General features: G+C 51.8%; 1 protein-coding gene across 2 annotated transcripts in view; it reads right to left on the bottom strand.

Annotated features, from left to right (window-relative positions):
- Positions 1 to 6,333: 6,333 nt before the first annotated feature.
- Positions 6,334 to 25,886, bottom strand: part of MAN2B2 (mannosidase alpha class 2B member 2) — a 41,111-nt gene continuing 21,558 nt past the window's right edge. Inside the window, exons 9-19 of one of the 2 annotated variants that reach the window (XM_063108220.1) lie at positions 25,474 to 25,645; positions 23,734 to 23,867; positions 20,626 to 20,900; positions 16,081 to 16,272; positions 15,304 to 15,556; positions 14,688 to 14,798; positions 14,397 to 14,589; positions 11,949 to 12,086; positions 9,734 to 9,846; positions 7,662 to 7,779; positions 6,334 to 6,551 (exon numbers count right to left, since the gene is read on the bottom strand). In XM_063108220.1, coding sequence (XP_062964290.1) covers positions 6,454 to 6,551; positions 7,662 to 7,779; positions 9,734 to 9,846; positions 11,949 to 12,086; positions 14,397 to 14,589; positions 14,688 to 14,798; positions 15,304 to 15,556; positions 16,081 to 16,272; positions 20,626 to 20,900; positions 23,734 to 23,867; positions 25,474 to 25,645 — 1,797 coding nt within the window. In that variant the 3' untranslated portion in view covers positions 6,334 to 6,453. Of the gene's footprint in view, positions 6,552 to 7,661; positions 7,780 to 9,733; positions 9,847 to 11,948; positions 12,087 to 14,375; positions 14,590 to 14,687; positions 14,799 to 15,303; positions 15,557 to 16,080; positions 16,273 to 20,625; positions 20,901 to 23,733; positions 23,868 to 25,473; positions 25,646 to 25,886 lie in introns of both variants that reach the window. The other variant, XM_063108219.1, reaches the window with a different exon arrangement.

A 25,886-nucleotide genomic window follows, 5' to 3' on the forward strand; every position in this document is an offset into this window, starting at 1 on the left:
CCACCTCCTGCCTCTATTCTTGCAATAGCTTCCTGTTTTTGCCTTGCTCTTCTGTAGTCTAACCGCTGCACAGCTCCCATTTCTTTGCTGCTCTGCAGAGTTTCTGTCCAGAATCATTTTTCTTTCTCTTGAGTAAATTCTTTAGAAATTTAGAAATTCTTTAGAAATTAGCAAAGTCAAAGATGCAGTTTTGCACACCAGTTTGGCTATGGGCAGCCCCAGGGCATCATCAGCTGTCACCTAAGAACAAACAGAGGTACGAATAAAACCAGGCAGTTTCAGCCAGTAAATGATGTGACAATGTGGAGTTTCCCCAAGCTGGAAACTGGGCAATAGTTTGTCCTGAACCAAGTGAGGCAAGGCAGGGCCACATGGGGGAAGAAGTGGAACTCTGAGTCCTATAATTTGGGTCCAAACCTTGCAGAGAGGAGCAGATAAGAGAGTTTTTATTCCCTCTTGATGCCCTGGGAGGGGGGTGATGTTGAGGGCCCAGTGAGAAAGGCTTGGAGCACAGAGCAGCCTTTAATGAATCCCAGAGAGAGCACAGCCCCTGGACACCCGTGAGCCCTCTGGGAGGATTGAAGCTGCTTTCACACCTAAGGTTTGAAGCTGCTTACACACCTGAGGCCTGAGGAGCACCAGTATGGTGTTGCAGGCCCTGACTGTAGATGCTCAGAGGCTGAGCCACTCCCCTGCCCAAGGTTGAGAGAGGTCTGATGTTATAAACTGAATGTTTGTATACCCCCAAATTCATATGTTGAAATCTTAACCATCAATGTGATGGTATTTGGAGATGAAGTAATTAGGGTTAGAATTGAGGGTGGGGCCCCATGATGGGATTAATGCCCTTACAAAAAGACACAAGAGTTTGCTCTTCATTCTGCTGTCTGCCACGAGGATAGAATGAGAAGACATCCATCAAACCAGGAAGAGAGCCCTCACCAGACACTGGATCTGCTGGTGCCTTGATCTTTGACTTCCAGCCTCCAGAACTGTGAGAAATAAGTGTTTATTGTCTAGGCCACTCAGTCTGTGGTAATTTGTTACAGCAGCTTCAGCAAACTAAGACGACTGGGTCTGCCCCTAAGGATGCTGGGAGCAGGCAAGCCTCCTCCCCCTGCTGTTTGCACCATCGGTCCAGAAGTGCACAAACTGTCACATTTTCCCCACTTTCTGTTTTGCTGCTTCTCCAGAGCCTTGAACAGCTTGACCAGGCCAAAGCCTGAAATTGCTATAAATGTATGGGGAGAGTGGGAATACATGTATGGTCCAAAAGCTTTATCTTGCTACTGGGAGAAAGAGCAGGGAGAGCAGGGGATAAAGCTGTCTTGGCAGTGGTGAAGTGTAATGATTATTTTATTTTGATGGCTCAGTAAAGAAATATAGGTTTGTTTATGATTATTAGGGGGGAAAACCCCAGGAAATTACTAGAAACTTTGAAAAGACTAGTAGAGCTTTCAAAGTAATGAGGGGAAGAGAATAAGATAGAAATCTAGATGACTGAAAAAGAAAAATGAAAAGAGAAAACAATAAGCAAAATACATTATAAATAGAAAACAGAAGGAATAAAATCTGAGCAGTGAGCATACTAACTTTTCTTAAAAGATAGAATCTGGCAGTTGAAGTTAAAGCTAAAATCCAGGTGTGATTTATAAGAAACACACCTGAAATGAAGTGACAATGAAAGTATAAACATTAAGGAATAAAGTAGAATTTAAGGTCAGATGTGTCAAACAGAAATAAGAGGGACATTAAAAAATATGATTTACAAAGAGGTTATATTGTCTCAGTTATCTATTGCTGTGTTCATGACACCACAAAACTTAATGGTTCAGCACCAAAACAATTGTTTGCCACAACTCTGGGGCCAGGGGTTTGGACAGGGCTCAGCTGGTTGGTTCTTCTGCTTCATATAGTATCTCCTGGAGTCACTTGCTCAGCTGCTTTGAGCTGCTGCTGGCTGGGATGGGCTGAAAGACCCAGAAAGGTCTCACTCACTGTCTGGGGTCTTAGGTGGGGTGTTTGGAATGGCCAGGGGCTTTCTCTTTTACTCTCATTACCTTGGTGAGAAGGATTTGTATGCTGCCTTTGGATGTCAGGGAAGCTGGAAAATGTGGTCCCCAGTAGGAAGCCACTTCTCATCTGAAACCAGTTTATATCATGGAGGGGAAGAATGGGTGTTGGTAGACTGCTAACCATCTCTCCCACAATCAAAAACACCCCCATATTATTTAAGCCAGTTTGAGCTAGGTTTTGTACAGTCTGGATTATACAACAGGAGCTGTTGGATATGAAGTGTAAATTTAAATTTGTTTTATCTTTTAAAATTTTTACATTTATATTTTTCACATTTTCGTATTTTTCTTTTTAACATTTTAATATTTTTTGTGAAAAGAATATGTATATAACATTACTGTATTCATATTATCATATGAAAATTATTCATATTGTCATATATAATCACATGAAAATTTGCCACACTGCAGGCCACAAACCCTGCAAGGGGGGGGGGCAGTGCACCACAATGTTACTCAAGTAATATTTAACTAGTTAAGTACTTAACTATTAATAGCCTACTAATAGCCTTCTGTTAGTAGGCTACTTCACTGTTTGGCTAGGTATGCCATGTATTCATGACATATTTAACCTTGAATTTTCCAATGCAGTATATTTATTGAAAAAAATCAGTGTATGTATGAATGGACCCATGCAGTTCTAACCTGTGTTGTTTAATGGCTTGCTGTATATAAAATATAGTTTCAGGAGTGGCTGGTTAGCTCACTTGGTTAGAGTGTGGTGTTGATAACAGCAAGGTCAAGAGTTCAGATTCCCTTACTGGCCAGCTGCCAAAAAAATGTATGTATGTATGTATAACTATAGAATAATTTTAAAGGAAACTCACATATAACCATCAACCAGACCAAGAAAGAAGACCTGAGGGCTGGCCCATGGCTCACTTGGGAGAGTGTGGTGCTGATAACACCAAGGCCACGGGTTCGGATCCCTATATAGGGAGGTCGGTTAGCTCACTTGGGAGAGCGTGGAGCCGACAACACCAAGTCAAGGGTTAAGATCCCCTTACCAGTCATCTTTAAAAAAAAAAAAAGAAAAAAAAAGAAAAGAAAAAGAAAACCCGGCAAACACTCCCAGAAATCCAGGTGTGTTCCTTCTTATTCCAGCTCTGCCCTCTCCTTGCTAGAGGAAACCCCTCGTGATTTTTTGATTAGTCATTTCTTCACTTTCTTTATTGTCTTATCAGCTATGAGTGTAATAATAAAGAATGTGATATCGTTTTCTCCATGTTTGAGCTTAATGTAAATGGAATCATAATTATTCTTTTTTTTTTTTTTTTTTTGGCTGCTGGCTGGTACAGAGATCCAAGCCCATCACCTTGGTGTTATAAGTCTGTGCTCTAACCAGCTGAGCTAACTGGCCAGCCCTCATATTACTTATTTGCATCTTGCTTCTTCTGCTCAATGTCAGGGTACTTCAAAATGTTTGTGGAAGAATGGAGTTACAAGATAACATGAATCTTTCATGAACTTTCTGAAGATCCCCCATATTATCCTGGATGCACGTATTTATCTATGTGTCTATCTACCTACCCGAGAGTCACCTGTGTTGGTGCAGGCTGGAGTAGTTCACTCATTTTGATAGTTTTATACACAGCTTCTTAAATTTGAGTGTGCATCAGAATAATCTGGAAAGCTTGCTAAAACACATTGCTGGGCACACTCCTAGAGTTTCTGACTTATTTGGTCTGGGATAGGGAGGGTCCAAGAATTTGTATTTCTAACAATGTCCCAGGTGATGCTGGCACTGCTGGGCTGGGGGCAGACTTTGAGACCCACTGTTCTATGATATCTCTGAATGAATGTACCACTCTTGACTTATGCACGTGCTCTTGATGGACCTTTGGGTGGTTTCCAATTTACAGTTATGAGCCATGCTGTATGAACAATGTTATATATTCTTGTGCACACGTACGTGATTTTTTTCTTGGTTACACACCTAGAACAGAATTGCTGGGTGTAGAGTATGCACAAGTGTAACTTTAGAAGATCATGCTAAACTATTTCCTGTTTGCTCCTTCACTTTACTCTCACACTGGAGGTGTGTGAGGGTTTCTGTGACTGCCCACTAACACATATTTTTAATTTTTTAAATAAAAAATATGGCAGATGTGAAATAGTCTTACTGTGGCTCTAATTTGCATTGACCTGATTACTAGTGAGTTTGAGCATCTTTTCACGTGTATATCAACTACTGCGATTTCATCTGGGGGATACTTGCATATGATGTGAGGGAGGGTCACATTTCTTTTTGTTCTAAGTGGATAAGCAGTTGTCACAGCACCTCTGCCACATAACCCCTCTTCCCCCCATGAGGCATCCCACCTCTCTCACGTCAGCGTCCGTGTGTGCACAGCCCTGGTTCTGGGCTCTCTATTTACTGTGGTCTGAATGTGTGTGTCCCCCACAAATTCATATGCTGAATCCTAACCCCCAAGGTGATGGTGTTAGGAGGTGGGGCCATTGGGAGGTGATTAGGTCGTGATGGTGGAGCCCTCATGAATGCAATTAGTGCCCTCATAAAAAGACCCCAGAGAGCTGCCTCCCCCTTTCCACTACGTGAGGACACAGAGAGAAGGCACTATCTATGAACCAGGAAATGGGCCCTCACCAGACACCGAGTCTGCCAGCACCTTGATCTTGGACTTCCCAGGCTCCAGGCCTGTGGGAAATTTTCTGCTGTTTATAAGCCACCCAGTCTAGGACATTGTTATAGCAACCTGAAAGGGCTAACACATGTACTTACCAATATATTTTAGAATCATCTTGTCAAATTCCACAACAAACCCATTGGGATTTTGTTGGGATTATGCTTTTCAGTGAGCAACATAGTTCATTGGGAGTTGTGTTGGTTTTACGAAAATAACAAATGGATGTTGGGCTTTAGTAACGGCTCTGTCTATTGTGGATGGGTTTTCTCCTTTACTCTCTGTTCTCACTCTTCTCAGTGGAGGGAGCTGGAGGCACCCTGCCAGAGGAAGTGGCTTTCCTGCAGCTTCTGGCCTGGCCGGGATGGGCACTGTGGGTGACGGCACTTCCAGTGGGTGTGGTCCTTCTACAGCCTGGCAGCTCTCACCTGGGGATAACCTTTCTGCAGCATTCCTGGCAAGGAAACCAAGCCCCCGTGAGGCCTCTGTGCTCTAAAGGGCTCCTGCCCCACTGCCCCGTGCCCCGTTCACTGCCGCACAAGCATGTCCCAGCTTGCCCAGCAACTCCAGCCCAGCTCCTGACCGGCCAAACCAGAGAAACTCTCTGTTATCCAGTGGCCAAAACTCACCTTCTCCAAGAAGGTCTGAATCCTTCCAAGTTTGTCCGTCCCTGGGTACTTTCCTTCAGCCCTAGGGTACCATATAATTTCCTTATATCTTATAGTTTACTCTTTGAAACTGCTTAAAATTGATGTAGTTCACTTACCATAAAATTCATCTTTCAAAGTGCACAGCTCTGTGGTTTTAAGTATATCCACAAAGAGGTGCATCCATCACCAGTATCTAATTCCACAATTTCATCTTCCCAAAAGGTCCCTGTGCCTGCGAGAGGCCACTCCCGTTCTCTCCTCCCCCGCTCCCTGGCAATCACGCGTCTGTCTTTGTTCTCTATAGATTTGGCTATTCTGGACATTTCGTACGAGTGGACTCATACAGTGTGTGGCCTTTTGTGTCTGGCTTCCTTCATTCAGCGTGCTGTTTTCAAGGTTCATTCATGTCGTGACATGTGTCAGTACTTCATCCCTTCTATCTCTGGATTAGATTCCATTGCATGAATACACCACATCTTGTTTATCCATTTATCTGTTGATGGACAGGTGGGTTGTTTCCAGCTTTTGGCTTTTGTGACCAATGCTGCTGTGAACACAGGTGTACAGGTTTTTGTGTGCATGGATGTTTTCAATTCTCTTAGGAATAAACCTAGGAGTGAAAATTACACCTTTATGTTGTTAATAATTCTTATATTGAACCTCCCTTGTCTCCCTGCTGTGTAGTTTCATCTCTTTGTGGACCCAGCCTGCTGCCGTGGCTCCCCTGAATGGCAGGTGGTGCCCTGGGGCACAGGAGGGAGTCTGAGGCTGGAACCCCAGCTTGGTCTCACTGTACCCAAGCTCAGTGCTGTGGTGTCCTCCCCTGACCAGTGGGCACAGTCAAGCCCCATCGCAGGGCTGTCGCTGGTGCAGGAAGGCTGGAATGTGGGAGGGGAAAACCTGGACCTTGTAATGTAATTTTTATTAAAAAAAAATAAGAGAAAACCACAAACATGATCATTTCCTGACATTAGACTGCCAGATGAGCAGCTTATTCCCCCTTGGCCCATCCACGTTGCTCTTCTGTGTCCTGGGTCTGTCCCCTGACGTGGTGTCCCCGGAGGCAGCGGCCTGCACGAGGGCTCACTGCTGTGAGAAGTGAATGAAGAACGTCCGGATTTCCTGCGGGTGGATGGTGACGGTGGGGCCTCCCGGCAGCCTCGAGGGAGAGGTGGAGCCGCCTGAGGGAGCAGAGGGGGACTGTCCAGCACTGCCACTCAGAGCCACCTCCTCCCCAGGATGCCTGCTCCCAGCCTCTCGCTCCTGTCTACTGCACCTGTCTACAAACTGCTGTGGCTTCCACGGTGACGACGGCCCTTGGCTGCCCCTCCTCTCCTGCATTTCTGCCCTTCCCTGAGGGCCCAGCCCACGGTGAAGGGTAATAATAAGCTGGTCCTGGCCCCACTGGCCTCATTTCCCCGTGGGGTGTTGCACTCAATGACTAAGTGCTTTCTGAGACCATTTGGTAAAACCTGCCCTTTCCTTCACTAGACCCTACTGAAGTCATGCCCTGGGGTTCGCCTTCAGAAGGGGAGCCTGTTCATCCATCCATCGTGCATCCATCCATCCATCCATGCATCTGTCTGTCTACCTATCTTTATTCCTCCATTTATTCATTTGTTCCTTCCTTCCTTCCATCATCCATCCACCCACCCCTGGTGACTGTCCAGTATGCACCCAGCACTACCCTGTGTGCAGTGGACAAAGGGAGGTGCATGGGACAGAGGAGACACTTGGGGCCATGAGAGCAGAGGTGGCGCCTGACCCAGCCGGGGACTTGGGGGAGGCTTCTTGGAGAAGCCTGAGCAGGAGCTGGCTGGAAGGAATGAGACGAGGGTGTTCCAGGCAGGGGGAACGGCATGAGCAAAGACCGGGAGGCATGAAGGTGCCATGGCGCGCAAGAGCTGAGAGTGGCGTGTGCGATGTGAGGCACGGGATGGCTGATGTCAGCAGGGCCAAGTCGGGCAGAACGCTCTGGGGCATGCTCAACCCCGGGCACGCTCATGAGTTCAGGGCTCTCACCCAGGGCACAGGCAGGGAGTGTGGTCTGTGTGTGCATGTGCGTACACATGCAAGCACACGTGCGCACCTGTTGGGAACCCTGGCAGGTGGAGATGGACCCAAGCCTTTCTTAATGCACTGTGGTGGATAAAGGAGGACTGCAGATTCAGCGAGGGAAAGCAGCCACTCAAGGTCACAGAGGCTGTGAGGGGCAGATGTCTGGATCGGAGCCAGGTCTGTCCAGCTCCCGATCCTTCCTGGGTTGGAGCCTAAAGCAGGGGTTCCCAAACCTCTCTGGTGGCCAGTCTTTGTCCTCCAGCTCCAGCGGTCCAGTGTGCTCACATCCCAGGTCCCTGTGAGCGAGCGCTCCTCCACGGCTGCCACAGACCCCAGCCCCCGCAGCATGGCCTGCAGGGACAGGAGTGCAGAGAGGGGTGAGCTACACAGATGCCCCGGATCTGAGCAGAGAACCAAAACAGTGGCAGGGCACGCCTAACACACCCCCCTCATTTAATTCTCACAGCAAATCTGCAAGGACAGGATCAGCAGCCTATTTAATAGATGAGAAAACTGAGGCTAGGAGGCGTGTGCTTCACCAGGTGGCTGAGCTGGATGAGCAGGCATTTGGAGCTGCTGAGCATCGGTCCCCCTTCTCCCCAGCATGGCTCAGCTTGCACCGTGACCAGCCGAGGGATGAAGCCAGTCACGGTTATTCCAGCCCCCCTTTCCAAATAAGCGTCCTCATGGCCTCCCCTGCAGCGTGGAGAGCTGGGAGGCCCATGCAGTTCTGGACAGGTCTGCTGAGCAGGAGGGTTGGGGAGTTCTAGGAGAAGCTTCCTGTGCTGACTGGAGCTGAGAGCCACTCTAGGGCAAGTCCCCTTTCACTGCTACCAGCCGTCCTGCTTCTGCCTTTAAATTTGCTTGTGAGGGAGGCCTGTGCTGCCTTCTAGCCAGGAGGAGAATGGCAGGGAGACAAAAAACCACCATGCTAGCGATGGCTGCGTGGGAAGGTGATGGTGACCAGACCCAAGACGACAGCATTGGGCAGCTGGACTGCTGACACTGTCCCCTGTTCCAAGCACTCCTGGTGGGTGTTCTGTGACTTGCCGTAAACATACTGCTAACTGTAAATGCCCTTGCAGCTCTGCCAGGGTCTAGGTGTGCACCCCAACCATCTCCTCTCAGGGCCTCTGCGCCTTCACCAGTACAATGGGGCAGCACAGGGTGGCCGACTTCCAAATGCTACATGTGTTGTCCTTGCTCCCGTTGGTGCAGTGGCTCAGCACCCATCAGACACCAGGCCCTGTAATGGGTGCCAGAGCCCTGGATGGCCCCAACCCATTCTCAGCTCTCCACGGGGCCCACAGCCCGGCCAGGAGACTGGTAAGAGCAAAGACTGGTGGGGGGCATGCGGGAGGCGCCAGGGAGGGAGGTTACTGGGGCTTCTCTTGGATTCCATTCAGGACACAGATGCTGAAGAAGCCCCAAGGCCCGGCACAGAGACTTACAGAAATTCTCTGTGAGCAGGAAACGGAATGAAGAGCTCATAGCCCCTGGAAAGCATGCAAACTGAGGAAATGCGGAGTCTCAGGTTGTATCTCCCGGGGAGAGAATGTGGTCAGGCTGGCAGTGGAAGCCTCACCTGCTAGCTGGGGCTCAGAGGGCAATGTCGGGGCCAGGAGGGGAATGTGGAAAGGGGCCTGGGAGGGGGAACTGATTCCTGATGAGCCCCCTTCGGTGCCAGGCGTTTGTGCACAGATCACCTCGCCAGAACCTCTCAACAGCCTTTTGGACAAAGAACTCTTACCTCCCCCCACTTTACAGGTGAGGAAACTGAGGCCCAGAGGCATGGGGGTGTCCAAGATGCCCCAGTGGAGGTGTCTGGACATGGACCCTGGGTTGTGTAAGTTATCTTCAAAGGAACTCTATGGGAGAATCTGTTTTCTGATTACACAAATGATATCTGTTGTTTAAAATGTTTTACGACAAGAGGGGCTGGCCGGTTAGCTCAGTTGGTTAAAGTGCAGTGTTGATAACACCAAGGTCAGAGGTTTGCACCCGTGTACAGGCCAGCCACGAAAAGAAAAAAGCTTTACAACAGGAATAAACAAGAAAGAAATAAAATGCAGGCCTGTTGTAATAACTGACAAATCCAGAAGACCACGTGAAGGGAGGGCTGGGTGGGAGGATGTCCCCTCCAGCCCCAGCAGAGCCCATGCCAGCAGTCCATCTGCCAGTAGGCCCAGACGGATCTCTGCCAAGGTGGTTTCTCAGCTGGGGGTTTCATGCTTGGGGTTGGCTTTCCGTCTGGGGAGGCCTGACACAGTGGTCTAGGGGTGGGCCAGGAACGGGGGCAGTTTACCTCTAGATTCACTGTCACCGGCTGAGACAGGACTGGGTCCTCCCCTGCCTCATACAGGTGGTGGAGCCTCAGCAGGACACGGCGGAGGTCTGCCTGGGCCTTTCTTTGATGGCCTTTGGGGACAAAAGGAAGGTGGTGGTGAGAACCCCATCAACCAACCCCGATGCTCTTAGTCTATACCCAGGGCTTTACACATCAACTCCATTTCATCTTCCACTTTCCTGTAAGGCAGCTGACATGGCCCCACTGGACAGACAAGGAAACCAAGGCTCGGAGAGGGGCAGTCATCAGCCACACAGCTGATGTACAGTAGACGGGATTCCAACCCAGGTCTAGCCGACTCCAAGGCCTCCCACAACACACAGGGGCTGACAGCAACGTCTGAAAAGTCTCAGCCTTCATTTGCTGTGTGGTCATCACCGGGCCTGTCCTCAAATACTCCGGTGCTCTCCTTGCCTGTCCCTTTGATGCTAGGTCAACTCAAAGGGAGCAGAAGTGAGGGTCACCTCCCGGCAGACACTCCTTCCTGCCTTGATGGTCACAGAAGCACGTGTGGCAACCCCACCTCCACCAGCGGGTCCTGGGGGCCCAGTGAGAAGGGCCTTCCTGCTGAGCCCCGGTGGACTTGGAGCACAGGGCAGAGTGAGCTTATGCTGTGTGAAGACAGTGAGAGTCTGCAGCATGAGCTGCCACCCCGGCTGACGCAACGGTCCCATTCGCCCCGTTGTGTCTGGGCTCTGTCCTACCCCATCACCCCGCAGGGCAGGCTCGTTGCTGTCGCTCCCATTTTGTAGATGAGAAGAGCAAGGCTTAGAGGAAAGCACTGGGTTCAAAGGCCTCACTGACATCAGTGTTTGCTAAACCCTGGCTCACAGAACCCCAGCTCTGCAGCTACACCCCAAAGCTGACTGAATCTAACTCTCTGGGTGTAGAACTGAGGCTTCAGTATTTTTAAAAATCTCATCACGGGGCTATGAGGCTGCTGGTTTTCCGAATGGCACATAGGAGTGTCTGCCAAGGACCACAAAAGCTATGAGGTTTGTAAAATCACTTCTGCGTGCTCCTAGCGCAGTGGGACGGTGAGGAATCTACTTCACAGGGCGCTTAAAGCATCTGGAGAAGCAGCTCCTGCAGGGAGGAGGGACCTTCTCATCAGCGGGTCTGGCAGGCATGTTCGGCCCAGTCCCTTTCTGTTCCTTTTCCCATGTGGAAGCGAGCTGCTTACAGGAAGCATGTTATCAATTGTGCTGGGCCATGTACACAAGTTGCAGCTGCAGGTGGCCATGTCTTCTGGGACAGGTGGGGGAGTTGGTAGTGCTGGGGTTCAGTGTTGGAAAGTCACCTTGGCTGCAGGAATGAGCCATAGTCTCCAAGATCAGCTTTATCAGGGTGTTATTTGGCCTGTTCTGGCTGATCTCCATGTATCATGCTTCTGCAGAGGCTCACAAGGAAAAGGGGTTAATGCCTCTTCCTTTTCTTTTTTATTCTGAATTCTGGAGACTTTTATTAAGCCTTGAGCAGGGTCCTAGGGACATGAGGATGGCCGAGGTATGGTCAGACCTGGCCTTTGAGCTGCTCACAGTGTAAAGGGGGCAGATAAAATGCAGCTGGAGCTTTAGCAACAGGACAAGTCCATATCTGGCTGGTGTCGCTTCCTCCAGGAAGCCCTCCCTGATGCTCTGCTAGGGGCTTCCCCCTTATCACGTCATCTCTGTCTGGTGACTTGGCCCCCTCTAGAGCAAGAGCTCAGAGACACCATGGACCTTGCCTATCTTGGTCACTGTTCATTCCCCAGTGCCTGGCACAAGTGACACTTGTTGAATGAGTCAGTGTAAGCTCCTGACAGTCAGGCTGCTTGAGCTCAGAGAACAAGTGGGAACTTGGGCATTAGCGGGCTCCAGGAGGAAGCCCTGAGGGTTGGGCAGGATGTGGACAACAGTATGGAGTTGGGGTGGGGAGCTGGGAGGGATCCATTCAGAGTGGTGTGGGCTGCACCTGGGCTGAGATCACAGGGCTGCGGTCCAGGCCCACCTTGCCCTGGCTTGCTGAGCATCTCTGGTCACTCACTGCCTCTCTGTGGGCCTGGGTCTCCCCATATGCCAGATAAGAGCCGTGACAACTCTAAGATGAGCCCCTTTATCTGGTGACGGGCTCGGGGGCCTGGCTGACTCAGGGAGACAGGGGTGGGTACGGACCCCTTGGACACCTGCCTCACCTTCCTGAAGATTCTGCATGTGTTCGGTGTGGTTCGAGCTGTAGTTCCAGCCGGGGATGCTCAGGATCTGCAGGTGAAGATTTGGGGGCAGCGTCACAGCCTCTTGCTGCTGGGGTCCTGGGGGCTTTGGGGCAGTCCCTGCAAGGCAGAGGGACAGAACAAAGAGAGGGTTTTGGGGCTAGACTCCTCCTGGCATTCAGAGCTCTACACTATGTGCCCCAGCCCTTCCAGCCTATCTGCTGCCCATCTCCACACCACGTCAGCCAGAAGCATCTGCGGCCCCAGCACCCTAGGCTGCCACTTCCCTGCCTTTGCCCACGCAGGCCCTTCCACCTGGGCCTTTCCTCCTGCACACAGCAGTTTCCAGCTGCTGAGATCACAGAGCTAAAGGGTGGCAGGAAGGACCTTGAATCTCCTCAGTCTAGCCATCTCAAACTGGAGCTGGGAGAATAAGGTCCAGAGAGGGGACACAGCTTGTTAGGACCAGCTGGCAAGTTCTCGCACAGCCCTGCTTTCTATTCGAGGTCTGGGACACCAGTTCCTCCCTAGTTTCATCATCTATCGGGTACTCTGCTCAGAAGGCTCCTCAGCTACTGCTCCCTCCAACTCTGGACTTGCAACCGCAGCTACCATCTTCTCACAATACCCCAGGCCACACTGACTGGAGCTGACCCAAGCAGAACGAATCAGAATCCTTCCCCAGCACTTTTTTTTTTTGGCGGCTGGCCCGTTCGGGTATCCGAACCCTTGACCTTGGTGTTGTAACACTGTGCTCTGACCAACTGGGCTAACAGGCCAGCCCTCTTCCCGGGACTTGCACTTGAGGCTGGGAAGCCCGAGTCTCCATTCCTTTTGGGTGGGGGAGACAGAGCTGTTCTCTGAGAGGGGCCCCAGAGCTATTCACAGGCAAGTCCTGGTGAGGAGGGGAAAGACTGTCAGCAGGCAGAGAGCAGCACAGGTGAGACGAGGTGGAGAGGGGCAGCCTCGTGCGCGCTCCAGTCCCTGAGCCCCGTCACACCTCTGCCCTTCCCTTCGCTATGTGGGCCTCAGAACAAACTCTCCTTGTGGCTCAGCTAGTTCACATTGGCCTCTCTCACTTGCAACCAGCTGAGACCAGAGTGGGGCCAGGTGGGATGGAGTTGACAACAGCCACGGCACTTTCTGAGACACGGCATCTCCCTCTGCAGGAAAGGCCCCCAGCTGCCAGGAAGAAACCACCAACCAGCCTGTGGCAGACCCTGATGCTGCTGGGCCGATCAGATTCCTTCTGCTGGGAGTCTGGAGCACGGGGACTGGAGGCAGCCGGACAGGCAGCTCAGTGAAAGTTCTGGGAGACGTGGCTGCGAACGTCTGCTCCTGAGATGCCCGGAGCTGCCATGCCTCCTGTCCAGCTCCTCCTTAGATCCACGAGCTCTCCTAGGCTCTGCCCAACTAGGTGCCCCTTTAGTTTCTGCTATTTCCAAACAAAGGAACCTTAACTGACATCCCCCAAAACCGATCCCTGAGCTCCTCCCGGTTTGCGGTCTCATGCTCCTCCCAACCCACTGAGCAGCAGTTCCTGGACAGCACGGCTCCCCTTCACCCTGACTCCTGGTTCTGTATGAGCATGACTCCCCCACCCGACCGCCCATTAGAACTCTTGCAGGAGAGGGGCTGCGTCTTACACACCCACTCCACAGCGTGTGGCACAGAGTGGGCTCAGTAAACGCCTGTCGCACTAGTGAATGATGGCCTGCTTGCTTGCTAATGCCCTGGGAAGGTCCGGCTCTGAATCCTAAGCAGGGAGAACCCCAAAAGCATATGCTAATCAAAACCTCTGCAAGTGAGTTGAAAAAGAATCCAAGGATTAGCAAGAATGGTATCAAATTGTACCCAGGTCTTTACTTCTTTAAAGGCTGCTCCAAAGTATCATATTTAAATGTAATCATTGTTTAATGTTTCTCATGCTCCACTATTTTCATAAAGATACAGAACTAGATGGTTGCTACTCTACAAAGCCTCAGTGCAGGCAAAGCATGAACCTTACAGATTAGAGTGTGGACCAGAAGCACCCTCACCTGGTGACAGCATCCCCAGACTCAGACAAAAACAGTCTTTAAATGCTGAGCCTCCAGACCTGAAGTACCACAATGACATAACGTCCTAATAAGAAAGAAAGCGATACATCTAGGAAGAAAATGGAGGTGAAGACACAGGGAGGAGGTGAAAGGCGGGATAGGTATGAGCCCCAGCTCTGCACTTACTAGCTGCACAATGTTGAGTGAACCACTGTTTGCTCTCAGTTTGCTGATTTATTAATGAGGGGCTTGGACCAGAGGCCCCTGAGGTCCCTTCTTGCCCCAAAGCTGCCAAAACCCCTGAGGGCACAAGCCCCTCCCAAGGCGACCCTGGCCAGGTTGGCTTATTTCAGGTAGCAGTGTTGCATACTCTGATAAGGTTCTCCTTTACCGGCCAGCTCTCCGAACAGCAATAGGGGCCTGTGCTGCAGCGCCAGCCCACTCCTCTGGCGCAGGGCAGCTGTGACCGACCAGGGCCCCAGTAGAAGCCACAGCACTGGGTGGACAACTGAGGTATCGTTCAGCGTGAGGTTATAGCCCAGGTCCCAGTCAAAGTTGTTCCACAGCCGTCGATGGAGCATGACCTGCAGGAAAGAGTTGCCTGACAGGCTCTGCCTCGCACCTGGGCATGCCCGTAGGTGGCCACAAGTGGCTGCAGCAGGATAGACCATGCCTCTCCTACCTCCATCTGCCCATTCCCTTGGCTGGAGATGCCATGTGCCCGCTCCGACAGCAGCACAAGCCTGCTTCCGCTGTCTTCGATAAAGGCCGACTGAACCATAGGATAGTAATTCTGCAGAAATAAACATTGCCAAGCTGGCAGTCAGGGCAAAGGCCACTTGGGCAGGGATCACCCTCTGGCTACCCCAGCCAGCCTTCCCCAGAGGCACTGCGGTGGCGTGGGGCAGGGATGCCGACTTGGGAGACCCACAGACCGGGGTCCGGCTCCCAGCTGCACTGCCCTCTAACCATATAAGCCTGCTGATGTGAGCTGCACCCTAGCTAAGCACTGCCATGCACCACCTCACTCATCCTTGGGATGACCCTTTGATGAGGCACGCATTTTACAAGAAAAGGAAATTGAAGTACAAACTGAGGTCTGCCTATGTGGTAGCACCAGAACTGAGACACCGGTCTGACCAAGAGCCTGTGCTTTTGACCCCTGGACAGGCAGACATGTGGGCAAAGGGGCTTTGAAAGAATTCTCTCCTGAGGCCTTTACCACTACAGTTGATGCTCAAAGGGCCTGGGACAAGTGCCATCAGCAGAGGTGCGCCCTGTGGGTATCGCAGGCATACCCGAGCGATGCTGTTGTTCACGTAGACCTGGTATGGCCTCTGCTGCATCTGGTAGCCATTGTCATCCGAGTGGATGACCTGCTGGCTCTTTAGATCGGTGCTGGTCCTCAGGATGGCTTCTCGGTTTAGCTCCAGGGGGCCCACCCTGTATTCCTGCTCTATCCGATGGCACAGCAGCTGCCTGTCATAGCCCTGTGGCACGTGGGCGAGCCGAGAGTAGATCGCATATGTGTAATCCCGGGCAGTCACATTCCTGGAGGAGAAGAGGGCATCGGTAAGTAAAGCTCTGGGAGCCTTCTGGATGATTCCTTCCTTCTTTCCTTCCTTCCCACAGGCAGGTTGGGCAGGAAGGGCAGATAGGGCAGGCAAGGAGCCTTCCTGGGCCCTGTGGACAAGGGCACCACCTGGATGCTGAGCAATACAGCAGGAGGATCCTGGTTCTCAGATATCATGGAGTGGCCAAGCCAGGCCTGGACATCTGCACCGGTAATGGAAGAATCAGAACTCCTCTCACGTCTAAGTCACTGACTCTGGGTCTCCGTCCCAGCTCTGATCTTAGCTGCTGACCAACATGACGCAGTGCATGCAAACACAGCCAGCATGCGCCCAGAGCAATCGTCTCTTCGTCAAACCTCCATCGAGCACCAACCATGTGCCGAGTGCAGGCCCAAGAGCAGGGGATCTGGAGCAGATGGGCCTCGCCCACTCCTTCGCCTGCTGTGTGTGCCTACTGTGAGCCGGGTTGTGGGGATCAGCGCAGGGTGAGGCCGACCGCACCTGTAGAAGTACTGCCGGACCTCGGTCACGAGCTGTCCGGCCACGATCTCCATTCCCACAGCTTCCCATGCAGGCTCTGCAGCCTTGCTGGGCGCAAACATGTAGTTATCAGAGATGGGGCCTCGTTTCACATCACCGTTGACATGGTACTCCAGGAACTCCTGGGTCACGCGCACTGTTCGGTTACTCTGTCTGCAGAGGCAAGAAAGAGACAGCATCGTTCTGTCATGGATGCTATTCTCATGATGTGGAACCAGCTGACACCCTTCCATCCAACCACCAGCGTGAGCCAGGAGTGAGGAAAAACAGCCTCCGAGGGGCCCGAGTAACAGCCACGAGGCCACGCAATAAAGCATGTATGAAAGCCCTTGAGACCCCGCCCAGAGCCGATGTGGCACTGCATTTCCCTGTGTCCCCAAGAGGATCACAAATAGGAGGTCAGAGGCTGCACAGCAGGCGCCGAGGGCCACGATCAGAGGCGCTGCCCACAGAGGCGCCTGGTCATCCAGACGGCCTGCAGGGCCCGCGAGGGGAACCAGGCAAGGATGTTTCCATCATGCTGCCCCTGAGCTGTCCAAGGACACCAACATTTACTGACCCCGTGTCACATGCCAGTGCCTTCGCTTACCTCATTAAATTCTCCCAACCCCCAGGCAAGGGCTACTAGCCCATTTCACCACAGAGACCACGAGGCTGGGAGACATGACCTCACTCACCCAAGACTGCATGGCTCGGAAGTGGGCAAGCCATGGCTCCAAACCCTGTGCTCACTTCCTTAGATTAGGATGTTCAGGAGAGTTCATAGGTTGGGGGAAGGGCAGGAAGGGGTCTAAGAGCAGTGTAAAGATGCATGTGGCCCAAGCACAGGATACATTCCACTGTGCACTTGGCCTTGCCGTGGGGCAGAAGATGAAGAACTGGACAGCCTCCCTACCCACTCTGGGGATTTCTGTGGGGTTGTGGGCAGGGTGGGGAAGGAAGCCAAAGAAGGGAAGGAAAAGGAGGCAGGCGGAGAAGGCCCAGCTAAGCCCCTGTTCAAGAGGAGAGAAGAGAACAGAATCGTTTTCATCCGTCTGGCATGAGAGCCCTTCACCTCTGGTCCTAGATCCCTGCCTCCAGCTTCCTTCCAAAAAACTCCCCCAGGGCCACTGAGAGAGTGGAAAGACAACCCATGGATTGGGAGAAAGGATTTTCAAATCATATATCTGATAAGGGACTTGTATCTAGAATATATAATAAAACCATACAACTCAATAATAAAAACACAACCAATTTTAAAATGGGCAAAGAATCTGAGTAGACATTTCTCTAATGAGGACATACAAATGGCCAATAAGCTCAATGTCTGTAGCAGGGAAGTGCGAATCAAAACCATGAGGTACCACTTCACTGACCCAAGAGAAATGAAAGCGTACGTCCACACACAGTCTCACGAGTGTTTACAGCGGCCAGAATGTGGAAACAAGCCAGATGTCCATCAACTGAAGAATGGATAAACTAAATGTGGCACATCACGCGGTGAGGTATGGTTCAGCCATAAAAAGCTACAGAGCACTGACACATGCTACAACACAGGTAAACCTTGAAAACATTATGCAAAGTGAAACAAGCCAGCCACAAAAGAACCACATATCCTATGATTCCCTTTACATGAAATGTCCAGAACAGGCAAATCTACAGACAGAAAGTAGGTTACCCAATTAAAAAATGGGCAAAAGAGCTAAGTAGGCATTTCTCTAAGGAAGATATACAAATGGCCAACAGACATATGAAAAAATGCTCAATATCACTCAGCATCCGGGAAATGCAAATCAAAACCACACTGAGATACCATCTCACCCCAGTTAGGATGGTTAAAATCCAGAAGACTCTGAACGATAAATGCTGGCGAGGTTGCGGAGAAAAAGGAACTCTCATACATTGTTGGTGGGACTGCAAAATGGTGCAGCCTCTATGGAAAATGGTATGGAGGTTCCTCAAACAATTGCAGATAGATCTACCATATGACCCAGCTATCCCACTGTTGGGAATATACCCAGAGGAATGGAAATCATCAAGTCGAAGGTATACCTGCTCCCCAATGTTCATCGCAGCACTCTTTACAATAGCCAAGAGTTGGAACCAGCCCAAATGTCCATCATCAGATGAGTGGATACGGAAAATGTGGTACATCTACACAATGGAATACTACTCAGCTATAAAAACGAATGAAATACTGCCATTTGCAACAACATGGATGGACCTTGAGAGAGTTATATTAAGTGAAACAAGTCAGGCACAGAAAGAGAAATACCACATGTTCTCACTTATTGGTGGGAGCTAAAAATTAATATATAAATTCACACACACACACACTCACACACACACACACACACACACAAAAAAAAAAAAAAAAAACTGGGGGGGGGGAGAAGACATAACAACTACAATTCCTTGAAGTTGATATGACAAGCAAACAGAAAGGACATTGTTGGGGGGGAGGGAGGAGAGGGAGGAGGGAGGGAGGTTTTGGTGATGGGCAACAATAATCAACCACAATGTATATCGACAAAATAAAATTTAAAAAAATAAAAATAAAAATAAATAAATAAATAAAAAGTGTTTTGTGAGGGTGGGGATGGGAGTTAGGTGGGTTGGGCAGGTGCAAGGAGAAGTGTGTATGTAACTAAGTACAAGAGCAATTCATGCTCATTGGAAGAAAACAGCAAATGCAGACAAACTAAAACCAGCCATAATTCACTTAGACAACTATTTAAATAGCTAAAGGTGCATTTTTCCCTTATCCTTTTCTATGCTTATGCAAAAATGGAGTCATTGTTATATTTTGTAATTTCATAATGTGAAATTTCTCCAATTTTAATGAATACACTTCTCTAGCATTTGTAAGCGCTGCATAGCATTTTATTTCAAGAACATGTAATTTGTCAGGCATTTAAATTTTTTCCTATTAAAACAAGCATTGTGAAACTAAAAAAAAAAAAAAAAAAGAAAATAGGTTACAATCACCACGGCCTTGTGGGTGGAGAAAACTGGGGAGTGACTGCCAAACAGCATAACGTTCCTTTTTGGGGTGATGAAAATGTTCAAAAATTGACTGTGGTGATGGTTGTGCAACTCTATGAATGTATTAAAAACCACTGAACTACACACTTTAATGGGTGAATTGTGTTATGTGAATTTTATCTTAATAAAGCTGCATATAAGGAAAAAATAGTTCCCCTCAACTCAAACGGCTCTGGGGTTGGTACCTGGTGTGGACTGATGTCCCCCCAAAACTTAGTTCCCACTGTGACACCCTCTTTAGAGGGTGGGAAATCCTATTATGGTAACTAAAAGGTGGAGCCTTGAAGAGGTGATTGGATTGTAGGACTGTGCACTAGTAAATGGGTTAATAATGGTGGTCATGGGTATGGTTCTGAGGGCTTTGAAAGGAGAGCACCTGAGAAGTTCACTCTCTCTCTCTGCTCTGCCATTTTTTGCCATGTGAGACCCCTGGGTCACTGATGCCACCACCAAGACCCTCACCAGATGTATTCCCCGCACTACGGACTTCCCAGCCTCCCAAACTGTAAGCAATAAATTTCATTGTCATATAAATCATCCAGTTCCATGTATTTTGTTATAAGCAACAGAAATAGACTAATATAGTGCCTGTACACACCAGGGCTTCCCACCTCAGGCTTCTGCACAGGTGGTTTCCCTCATAAGGAACCACTGTTTTCCCATCTCTCGCCTTGGATTCCCTTCAAGGCGGGAGGCCTGGCTCCGGGTGTCTCCTCCCTTAGCCTCCTTGGGCCTCCCTGATGGAGGCAAGGACCCCTGCTTCAATTCCAACAGCTCCTCCTCCTTCTGCCCAGGGGGCAGGTGCTGGTTTTGCAAGGCTTATCTCTGGTGGGGTTTTGGGGAGCCTGATAAGGAACACCCTGTCCTCACCGGAGTTCAAAAGCAAGAGAGACAGATGGAAGCCAGGCATAGGCCAGTGCGGCATGAGCTCTAGTGCTAGAAATTGCTGGGTGGGGACATGGCTTAGGCGTGTAGCATCTGAGTCTGGTGGAAGGGGGTGATGGCAAGTGGGGGCTGGCCCTGCAGGGGGTGTCTGCCCCACTGACCGTGAGCCTGAGCCTTCCCTGGGGGCTCAGCTGCCCTTTCTACTGTCCACAAATAGCTGCCGAATGAATGAATACATGAATGAGTGGATGGGTGGGACCAGGTGATTCCCAAGGCCCCTTGTTGTATGACTATTTACTGAACAGAGATTTTGTGTTTGTCTAAATTTAGAAAAGTGGGTAGTGTGAATAGCACATTTTTTCCCCAGGTGAGTTCCTCAATGCACCCTTTTTCTATGGACCAACAGTCCTGGAGTAAAAAAGCATAAGAAAGGCTTTCCTGCACTGGCCTAGAGTCGCACTCCCAAAATGAAAGCTCACAACAGCAGGAAGGCCCTCTCCACCATGCGGTCCTTGCCCAGGCAGGTGAGCACACGGACACCCAGGTATGGGCCCCAGGCACACCTGTGCCTCAGAGCCAGCAGTGGCGGCGCCTCACCTCTCCCAGATGCTGTGCAGCAGGTTGGTGTCCTGGTCGAGCAGCACAGTGTAGCAGTCGTTCACCACGGGCACCAGGCGCCTGCCCCCACGGCTGGCGTGTCTCCTCAGCCTGCGGCCGAATTGGAGGGTGCTGGCCACGGTGGCGGCTGGCTCCTGGGTGCCCTCCTGGGCCCCTGTGCTGGGCCTGATGCTGTAGTGCCGGAAACTGAGGCCCAGGATTGTGGTCAGGATATGCAGGTCATACGCGGATGGGGTTTCCGTCGAGTTCTGGATCTGCAAGGCCAGCAGGATGGGACCAAACGATGGATTTCAAGGCTGGAAGACCCCAGCCTCCTCTGTAACCCCAGCTTGCACACCTGCTGGGGTTGTGTGCTCACTACCCCCTGGGGCGGCAGTGTCCTTTCGTCTCCTGGACCGTGCCCAGCTCTCCTCCCTGCATCTTCCCCCAGTTCTGCCTCACCCTCCAGGACCCCCTGAAATACATCAGCCCTGGGAGAACCCTTCAGTGACCTGAAGATGGCTGGCTATCGGTCCCCGCAAGACTTCTCTTATTCAGGATCAACACCCCCAACTCCTTCAACCTTCCTTCATCAGCCAAAAGTGTGACTCCCAAATCTAGGTCTTAACCTTTGACCTCTTCTAGAACCTAAGACTCACGAATACAACTCCCTGCCAGATGACACCACCTGCATCCCTCACTCACCCCACATCTGCTCCCCCCAGCATTCCCCATCCACTGATGGTGTTTCCAGCACCCACCCCTGAGCCTCCCTGCCCCTCACAGCATCTGCCCCCTGACCCCCAGCCACCCCCACCCCCACCGAGGCCTGTCCACTTACGTCCTGCAGACCGTCAGAGCCTCTGGCTCTCCCCTGTGGCCTCCACCTGTCACAGCTGCCACGGCCCCTCCCTGGATGACCACCCAGCATCCTCACGCTGTTCCCATATGTCCTGCTGTCCCCACCAACCCATTGGCCCCGGCAACCAGAGAGGCTTTTCAAGACCCTCACTGCTACAACCTGGGGGATGGGCCTTCAGGCCACCGGGGTCAGCCCCCTCTCCCTCCCCTGCCTTGTTCACTCCTTAGTCTCCTTGGGCTCTGGCCTCTCCAGCTGCCCGTCCTTCCCCACACTCCTGTGGTTTCCTGCCTCTGAGCCTTTGCTCATGCTGTTCTCTTCTCTTGGGAGGGCGCAGTCTCCAACCCTCTAATTTCCATGTGGAGGGACTTTTCCAGGTTAATCCTCCTGGCCTCTGCCCACCTCTGAGGAATCTGATTTGGGGAGGGGGTTAGGAGAGGTCACCGGGCACACTCAGCCCAGTGGACTGGCCCTCCAGCTAATGCATGCTGTTCTGAGCTCTTGTGGGGAGGCCCTTTGGGAGCCCTATTAGCAATCCCGTGACTGCCACCCACGTCCTCCAATTATCAGAAACAGCAAATGTTTCGTTCTTCACTCGCTTGCTCCTGCACTGACGCGACCAGCCATGCTATTTAAAAATGTGTCACCGCCCCTGTAACCTGCCCCATCACAGTGGTCACTGTCTATCACATTCTAGATTAGAAGCCTCCTAATGGCAGTGATTCTTGTCTGTCTGGTTAGTACAGTATCCCCAGGGCCAGACATACAGTGGGAGCTCCACACATATTTGGGTGGGGAAAGGGGTGTTACACGTTGGGGCTGCTCAAATCCATACCCCCCCTCCCCTCCCTTTGCCAGACCAACTCCTTCTCATTCCCTGGCTCCGAGTCATCACCCCACTCCATAAGTGTCCACATCTGGGGCCCGGGCCGCACTCATGTCCAGGCACCCAGCATCCGGCCCAGGGCAGGGCCCAGAGTGGGTGTCTGGGTGTTTGCTGAATGACTGAGTGATGTCAGCCCCGTCTCATCCCCCCAAGAAAGGGTCGCTGAGCAATGCACAGGCTGCCTTCTGGAACCGGTGTTGGCTCCAGGCAGTGGAAGGGGACGAGAACGGACCATCCGACTCACTCTGGATGTCTGGGTGTCTGGGTGATGCGGAAAGAGGCAGCCTGGGCCCTGCCCCCAACATCAGCACCTCCATTAGAGCACCCCTTTAAGACTCTTGAAGGCCTTTCCCCATGCCAGAGTGGAAAGTCACATTACATTATAAATATTCCTGAAGGGAGGGGAGTGAGGGAGGCTTCCACACCGTGAGACCCTGCTGGAGACAGGGGACAGTAGAAGTGGGCCTGGGGAACAGGAATGGGAGCAGGGACAAGAAGGTGAGCTGTGGACGCCGGTTTCCTAACTCTCATTCGGTGTGAATGATGCAATGGACTGAAAGTTGGTGTCCCCCAAATGCTGAAATCCTCATTCCCTGTGTGATGGTGTTAGAGGTGGGGCCTTTGGGAGGTGACCAGGTCATGAATGGGATTAGGGAGTGCCCTGGAAAAAGGGACCCCAGAGAGCTCGCTCTTCTCTGCTATGCGAGGATAAAATGAGAAGATGGCCACCAGGAAGAGGGCCCTCCCCCAAAACTGTGCCGGCACCTTGACCTTGGACTTCTGGCCTCCAGAACTGTGAGAGATAAATGTCTGTTATTTAAGCCACCCAGTCTATGGTGCTTTGTTACAGGAGCACAAACAGATTATGACAGATGAGGATCTTACGTCCCATGGTGTGAGCATGTCACTGCGCGGGCACGGTGCCCAGCATGGGGCCTGGACGTGGAGCCTGCTCCACCTCTCACTTCATGGGGAACCACAGGCATGTCCCTTAGCTTCAGTGGGTCTCAGAGTCCTCAAGGGGACCCTGAATTTGTCATCAGCTGGACAGAAGTGCAGTAGCCTGGGAACCCCATTTGTGGCTGGTGTCTGAGTGGGGGTCTTGTGGGGACTGAGCCTCTAACTTGTGGGGTCTACGATAACTCAAGGTAGTTGGTTCAGAACTGAACTGAATTTTAAGACACTCAGAGGGTGTTAGAGAAAAGAGACACTTTGCCTTCCTGAGCCTGTTTCCTCACCTGTAAAACAGAGGCGATAGGGCCTTCCTTGCAGGGTCAGTAGAGATCACGTGCGTAAAGTGCCTAACCCGGAGCAGGTATCTGCAAATGGCAAATACCCCTCCAGCAGCATTTTGCATCCATACCTGTGCAGGCACAGGGTGGCCTGACTCATCTGTGACGCTGACTCCAGCTAGGCCCACGGTCAGGGTGACGATGGTGGTGACTGTCCAGGCCAGTGGGTTGTAGACCACGACAAAATGTCCTGTAGGCCCTGTGCCTGCACACAGAGAACAGGCTGCCACTGGACTTACTTGAGACCCCCGGGTGAGGGAAACAGGCTGGTGAGACCCAGCCCTCCAGAGCTCCCAGGGGAGCTGGGCGGGGGGTAGGCTTGGTCTGGGTTCTGAGGCAGGGGAGGCGGACAGGAACACACAGTGGCCCCCGAGAGCTGAGGTTCCATCTGCTCCTCATGCATCTCTCCCCATTAGCCCACTTTACATGAAGAAACTGAGGCCCAGGGAAGAAGAATCACCTACCCAAGGTGACCCAGCTTCTAAGGCCCAGCTCCAAAACTCTGAGTGCTTGGCACTGCGAGCGACTGTAGAATTCTCTGGAGGCTGGAGGGTCAAGTCCAGTTCCCCAGCCTGGCATTCGAGGCCCCTGCGACATGGCTTTGGCCTCCCTTTCTCTTCGTCCTGCTGTCCCATGTGCCGTACACTCTGGCCTCCTCTGAGGACTCCTGGATCCCTGAACACAGCTCACACTGCCAGCCTCCCTGCCTCTGCCCTGGCCGTTCCCTCCGCCTGGGCCGCCTTTCCTGGTATCTATTCACTGCACAGGGCAGCCTCCCTGTGTGCACGTTGGATGACATGAGCATATCATCGGCATGACAGCTCACCAACGGCCCCAGCTGGCAGGGAAGTCAGACCCAGGTCACGGCTCTCTTTCTGCGACTGTCTCTCCCACCAGACTGCTGTCCCAAGGGCAGAGGCCCTGTCTGCTCCACCCCTGATCTCAGGGGGCCTTCCAGAGTCTGCAGCTCGGACTGGATTACACACACGGACAGAGACAGGAGGGGAAGGGTGGAGCAGGTGGAGGGCACGGCCCAAACACTGCCAGGGCAGTGGGACGGCCAGAGCTGGGACATCAGGAAGTGCGAGATGACATGATGACCAGAGTGCAGGCTGAGGGTGGGCAGCTGGGGCCTGGGCATGGGAAAATCTCATGCACACAGAGGGAGACCAACTCATCCCCGTTTGCCCGGGATTTTCCTGGCTTTGGAATCTCCTCAGTTCAGGCGAACTGGTATAATTGGTTACTCTATGCATGTAAAATCTCGGTCAAAAAGGCAGCTCCAATGGCTGCCCCGAAATGATGTGCAGCCAAACTGAGGACAGGAGGGAGTGCCGGGAGCCAGGATGGGACCAGGCCCCCGAAGACCCCCACATCCCCTCTGCAGAGGAGAACTGGCTTAAGGGTTCAAATCCATGCTCTGCTCCCTCCTACCTGTGTGACCTGGGCTAGTACATGACCTCTTTCAGTCCCAGGTTCCTCAGTTATAAACTGAGGACTACAGCTCCTATCCTGGAGATCTGTGAGGCATGAAATTAAATACTGCATGAAGAGCACTGAGTAAATGCTCAGAACCTGTCAGCAGCTATTTCTTGCTCTAATTGCCACACCAATCCTTTCTCATTTCAAGGATGAGGAAATGGAGGCTCAGAGGTGTGAAGCCTCTTGTCCAAGTTTGTGCCACGGGCAACGGGTACGCGGGGGATGCGAACTCAGAATTTGAAGCTCAGGTTGTCCAGCCCCCTCCCCTGACCCTCCCAGGCTCTCTTCTCAGAAAGGGGCCACAGCCTCCCTGCAGGGACCTGGCTTACCTGAGTCAGCTGCTGGGGCTGCTCGCCACTCCCCTGCCCTGGGCCGCAGCCTGTCCAGGACGATGGAGGCCATCAGTTTTCGCACGCCCAGCATCCCTGAGGCCAGGTGCTCCACGTACATGTCTCTCACTTTGGGGGACTCAGTCCCAGTGATGGCGTCGTGGTGCTGGACCTGTGGCACCCCCAGAGTCAAGGAAGAACAGGCTCAGGACCTGACTCTGCAAGGTACCTACAAGGCGCCTACAAGGGCCTGGCACCTACTATGTGCTGGCTCTAGTTCCCTCTCACTAGGTGCCAGTGGGGAAGGTGGGAGTCCCTGCCATTTTACAGAAAAGGAAACTAAGGCTAAGAGAGGCTGGTGGACTTGCCAACTTTTCCTGACCTTGTGGAAACTCATTGCGCTGTCCTCCATC

This window comes from Cynocephalus volans, chromosome 9 (assembly GCF_027409185.1).
Source record: "Cynocephalus volans isolate mCynVol1 chromosome 9, mCynVol1.pri, whole genome shotgun sequence".
In the NCBI taxonomy this organism is placed as follows: Eukaryota; Metazoa; Chordata; class Mammalia; order Dermoptera; family Cynocephalidae; genus Cynocephalus; species Cynocephalus volans.